This window comes from Panthera uncia (genome assembly GCF_023721935.1).
Source record: "Panthera uncia isolate 11264 chromosome D3 unlocalized genomic scaffold, Puncia_PCG_1.0 HiC_scaffold_8, whole genome shotgun sequence".
NCBI lineage: Eukaryota > Metazoa > Chordata > Mammalia > Carnivora > Felidae > Panthera > Panthera uncia.
The window spans coordinates 77805333-77811124 of NW_026057586.1; the positions used below are offsets into that span (position 1 = coordinate 77805333).

General features: G+C 53.0%; 1 protein-coding gene across 3 annotated transcripts in view; it reads left to right on the forward strand.

Moving 5' to 3' along the window:
• Positions 1 to 4994, forward strand: part of FBXO21 (F-box protein 21) — a 47774-nt gene extending 42780 nt beyond the window's left edge. For all 3 annotated transcript variants that reach the window (XM_049619272.1, XM_049619273.1, XM_049619274.1), the window contains exon 12: positions 2591 to 4994. In XM_049619272.1, the coding sequence (XP_049475229.1) occupies positions 2591 to 2778 (188 nt within the window). In that variant the 3' untranslated portion in view covers positions 2779 to 4994. The remainder of the gene's footprint in view (positions 1 to 2590) is intronic.
• The last annotated feature ends 798 nt before the right edge of the window (positions 4995 to 5792 follow it).

The window sequence follows — 5792 nt, forward strand, 5'->3', positions numbered from 1 at the left end:
TCTGAGCTGTCAGCACAGAGCCCGACGCGGGGCTCGAACTCACGGACTGCGAGATCATGACCTGAGCCGAAGTCGGTCGCTTAACCGACTGAGCCACCCAGGTGCCCCCTGAGGGGTTTTTTACACTTGTTTTTTCTAGTTGCAGCTCTAGAAACCTATAAAACCAGGCACCTGGGTGGCTCAGTCGGTGAAGCGCCTGACCCTTGATCTCAGCTCAGATCTTAATCTCAGGGTTGTAAGTTCAAGCCCCGCGTCGGGCTGTGCCCTGAGCATGGAGCCTAGTTATAAAAATATATAAGTAAGTAAATATTAACAAGAAAGAAGAAACCTGTAAAACCTAAAGAAGGAAATAAAGTTCTCTGTAGGGGTCTAGTGTAACAGCAGCTATCCGTGTTCACAGACTACTCAGTCTCCTTTCTGGAAAACCTCGGGCCCCTGCATCCACAGAGCGCCGTCAGCCAGAGCCTGCGCTGCCCTCCTGGGGCCCCAGCGGGCCCTCCAGCCAGTCCTCGCTCCTCCATCCATGAGCCCCTGCCCCCCACCCCCACCCCCTGTCGTGTGTCTCCTACTCTGACGCCCTCAGCTCTGGAGCTGGACTGTCTGGGTTTGAGTCCCAATACGTCCGGGGCCAGGTCTTGCTGTCTGTGCCACGGAGTACTCAGCTGCAGATGGGAGTTGTGACAGGGGCCCCTTGTGCAACAACGCGTGCGCACTGTCAGCTGGGGCCTGGCTGGTCGTCGTAGTGCCTGGCACACTTCCTGGCTGGGAGTGCCCACGTGAAAAAGAGAGATGCGCGGTGTGCCGTGGACAGAGCGGCCCTGCCGTGTAGCCTCCGGGCTCCTTTGGTGCAGTGTGGAGTTCCCCTCCCCCTTGCGTCGCAGGATGTGGGAAACAGGTCACTTGTTTCCCGGCTGCCTGTCCTGTGCAGGATTAATGTGCCGTGATGGCCACGGTGAGCTGCAGTGGACCATTGGACCGCTCTTGCGCCCTCGCTAAGTAAGGTTAGGGTCACCTCACGGTGTTCACCCTTGCATACGGATTGTATGTGTTTTCCTCGGTAGCACTGAGTCTCAGACTGGTGCCCCCGAGTATGTCCTTCTAACGCAGTCTGAAGAAACACAGCCGCTGTTAGCCCAAAATTTCTTTAAATCCCTTCCTGTTTTGTTAAAAAAAAAAAAAAGTTCCGGATTGAATCACACAATTCCTTCCCCTTCCCAACATCAGTTAAAGCCAGCGCTTCCAAATGATGCTCCGGTGGAGGCTGGAGACGCTGGGGATGCAGGGCCTCTGGGTGGAGGGCGCTGAATGTCCTGAATTTGCATTTCAGGATGTTTAACCAAGCTGTTTTAGGGACAGTTGGCTGCACTGTTTGTGTTAGGCCCTGGGCTAGGCTTGCACAGAGACTCAGTTGAATTAATTCGAGTGATAGGCTGTGCAGAGTGTGGCTGTCGATCAGAACTGAGACTGCCCTGGTTCCCAGTCCGAGTGGGAATATCTGCCCGGCCCAGCTCCTCTTGGTGCCGGGCCGTGGGGGGCGTGGCTCGGCTTCTCCTGGATGTGGGGGGCTCAAGACACTGTCCTTTCATTAGGCCCTCGGGGGAGCCATTTTTCAAAGTTTTTTAGGGAGAAGCGATATGAAAGGATTTCAGCCTTTTTTATTTTATTTTTTAATGTATTTATTGGGAGAGGGAGAGAGAGAATCCCACGCAGGCTCCGTGCTGTTAGTGCAGAGCCCAGTGCAGGGCTTGAACTCATAAACCATGAAATCACGAGCTGAGCTGAAATCAAGAGGCACCCAGCCGACAGAGCCACCTAGGTGGCCCTAGGATTTCAGCCTTTTAAATAGCTTGTGCGTGTTGTCTTCTGGTGGTTTTCGTCGTTCTGTTTTGAAGGAGTCTTTCTGTTTCTCTAGTGGCAGAATGGCGAGCAGGGAGAGGAGGTAGTATGGTTTCCTAGGAGACCGCACAAGTAGTGATAACCCACATCCGTACAGGTTGGAGGTGCGAGCCGCTCGTCGACTCCTCCCACGGGTTCCTGACAGCCCAGAGCAGGCTCGCTGCACAAGCACCAGCCGGGATCGGAAGGCACGGGGTCGGGGTGGGGGGGAAGCGAAGTGAGGTCTGTGTGGAAGCTCCGGTCAGTAGAGGAGACGGGTGGCAGGTGCCAGACTTGTAGCCACGTGGTGTGGGGGCTTCACAGGGTGAACCTGTGGCAGACATCGGGCAGGCTGGGATGCCCTGGTCCCTTACGCTTGGCTGTTTGCACGATCAAGTCAGAGGACCGTGACGCATCTGTAGTTTGCCGGTCCCGAAAGGCTGGACGTTTGCCAGGGCAGACTTCTTGCTCAGAGAATAGGAAACACTCTGTTTAGCATGGAGCCGGTGGGGCCCATTCCTCCAGCCCCCCACTGTCCCCACCGCCCCCGCTGTCTTGGTCCTGTTACCTCCTTCAGATCCCATAAACAGGCCTCTCCTTCTCCACCTCAATCCTGCTGTGCGAAAGGGGGCGAGAGATAGGACGCTCTCTGGATAAAAGACGCTACAGAAGTGTCCGTGTTAATAGGAATGTCCATGTGCCTCTTTGCCAACAGAAAACCTGGAATATAACGTGGAGCCTCAAGAAATCTCACACCCTGACGTGGGACGCTATTTCTCAGAGTTTACCGGCACTCACTACATCCCGAACGCGGAGCTAGAAATCCGGTACCCAGAGGACCTGGAGTCTGTGTATGAAACGGTGCAGAATATTTACAGTGCAAAGAAGGAGGACATAGAGTAGCGTCCCGTAGAGGACACCGAGCCTTTGCCGCTGCCGCTGTCTCCAGGAGAACAGGATTCCGGAAGAAGACGTCTCCACGGATCCCTCTGGATTCACACCACCAGGAAAGCACTTAACCAGTAGCGTGGTTGCCTCCCACCGAGTTTAGACAACGTGTGCTCTCCTCCAGCTGCAAAGACAATGTCGCTCTCCGCCTACACTAGTGAATTCATTTGACGGCACTGTGTTCAGTGGCATGGCTTGTGCGCTTGTCCTGTGGTGACAGTTCGTGACACTCTGTCTTCATGAGGCCTCACAGTCGACACTCGTAGAATCATCCTTCCCGCCCACTTCCCGTTACGTCTGTCTACACTCGTCTCCGACCGTTTCGTTTGCCGGACGGATGGGGTTCCATGTTTGCACCGGTTCCCTTCTGGTTTCGCCGTGGAGCGCGCGCGGCCCGGAGCCGGGACCGCTTGTCTTTTCGCCCTGCGTGTAGTTGCTTCTTCAGAGGCGAGGCTGCGAGCGACGGCAGCAGCATCCGAGCAGCGGGGACACGAACACGCAGATTGGTCATCAGAACCGTTCGGCTTTATTTGTTCCAATACGTGAAACAGATTTCAGCCGCTTTATCTCTTCCTTTATTTGAAGCGGGAGCACGGCAGAGCGTTGCCCGCCACGTTCCTCCCAGGTCCGTGCTCCTGTCTGCGAATCCCCAGTTTTCTGTTTCCTTACGTGAAATCTTGTGAGAAAGTGCACCGTAATGGCCTTTATGGATGGATTTTCCCACATTCGTCTACTTCCCCTTCCCTTTGAAATAACTACTTTTTTCTCTCCTTTAATTTTAAAAATTATTCCGGTATCATAAATAGATCTTAAGTCAGTGATGGGTTCTCTTTATAGTAGGAAGTACAATCTGGTGTTAGAATGTTCACTTTTAGAAACCACACGCCGTGGTCTCCAAAGACCTAAAGGAGGTTTCACTTTTGTAATCAGAAAAAAAGAAATAATGAACCTTATGCATTTTTTAAAGAGGAAACAGGAGGGTCCGTGTCCCCCGTCATCCCTTAGAATCACTCTTCGACCCTGCCGGCTGTGGCAGGGTGGACGCAGGTAAAACGTCTTTAACCTGAGGAGTGTCGATCCGTGGGGAAGGAGGCGGGAGCGCCCTGCTTTCTCGAGTCCCCGCTGCCTGAAGGTCCCACTGGCTCCCGCCCCCCACCCTTGGTCCCTGAGCTCGGGGGCACCGAGGCCCTCACAGCCCCGAGCGCCCGCCACTCTCGACCTGCCAGTTCTCACGCGAGCTAGCTAATTCGTAGTTAACCAGTAGACGCTACCTTCGGGAGTTAGGACCTAGTTACATTACTCTCTGAGTTGCAAAGAATCCAGTCGCCCTGGTGAGCGAGGCTTTGGGGGCTGTGATCCGACCCCGCCTCGCCGCCCTTCTGTGCATTTGCATGTGGTTCCCCACACCCTGTTTGATGACTGCCTCATTTCCCCCTTTGGAAGCCCTGGGATGACCGAGGTTTGGGGAGGCCACCCGAGACCACTTAGTAGTCACTGACGGCTGGTGAGCAGTTATTAGAAAGAGGCGAGGGTCTGGCCGACCCCTGCCAGCCCCAGCTCGCTGTCGCCAGTCAGATCCAGAGCCTGATGGTTTCGATCGGCCTGGGAAATGTGACCACTCACAGCACCCAGCCCGCCGAGGCCGGGGGTCTTACACTACTCTCGTTTGAAGGTGAGAACTAGTTAGTCCAGAGGTAATTACTAAGAAACTAACCAGATGCATTACTAAGAAACTGTGGAGCATGCTGAGTTATAATTGTTGGTTTTCTGGTTTGATTTCCTTTTTCCTTAGAGTAACATCAAAGCCAAGAAGGATGGTTTTACCTTTACTGACCCAATGTAAATATGTATCTAGACCGTTTTTAAATGTGTTCCTTCATGAATGCTTCATTTGGCTCCAGGAAGCCTGTGTCACCTGTGTAAGTTGGTATTTGGGCACTTTATATTTTTCTAAAAACGTGTTTTGGATCTCCTGTACTCTAATAAATCATAAGTTTCTTTTTAAAATTTTTTCCAAAAGTTTTCTCCATTTTAAGAAGTCCTGTTATAACAAAGTAGGACTTTCACAATGTTAAAATACTAACTATTTGGATAGAGTGACTTCTTTTCTCTTCAAATGAATGCCAAGATTTTTTTGTACAATGATTAATAAATGGAACTTACCCAGAGAATCCACACAAGTGGCCTGCCCGGTCTCGTTTTGGAACAGAAAGCCCAGCCTTGACAGCAACAGAACGTCTCTGGCTTCTCTTCTGATCCAAACATGCAAAACTTGGCTCTACTGAATTTTTCTTAACGTTGGTGAGTGAACAGGGTACTTTGTTCTGCGGGTTCCTTGCCAAACAGCAATTTTAGAAGCTGGCTAGGAGTATTGAGGGCACCTGGTTACAATGCGAACATTGCAGCTTTTTGCTGCTGTTAGAGTACGTGTACAAAAGGAGAAGGGCAGGTGCCCGGTGCGTGGTTAACGAGGTGATAGCTGCATGACGTTCCACGTGTCCACAACGCCCTGCCGAGCACGCACTGTCCGCGATGCCCCCGCGTGCCGTGCCGTGCCGTGCGGAACGCAGCGGTCAGGGGCCACACGGTCACCGGTTTCCTGCACCGCGGTGGTCCCAGACCTTTAACGTCCTGTTGTGCGTTGTGACTTCATGAGAGGACAGTGTACTGTGCTGTGTCTTCCCTGCTTAGACCCTAGAACTTTCCTCTGCCACACGGACGGACACACACACACAGCATCCCCGAGGTCCAGGGTTTGCAGATGTGCTTTGGGAAACACTGTGTGTGTCCAAAACTAGTCCACCATATCCTCAGGCTAGTGTGGCCAGGCGTCTCTCTCTCTCTCTCTCTCTCTCCCTCTCCCTCTCCCTCTCCCTCTCCCTCTCCCTCTCTCTCCCTCTCTCCCTCTCTCCCTCTCTCCCTCTCTCCCTCTCTCCCTCTCTCTCCCTCTCCCTCTCTCTCCCTCTCTC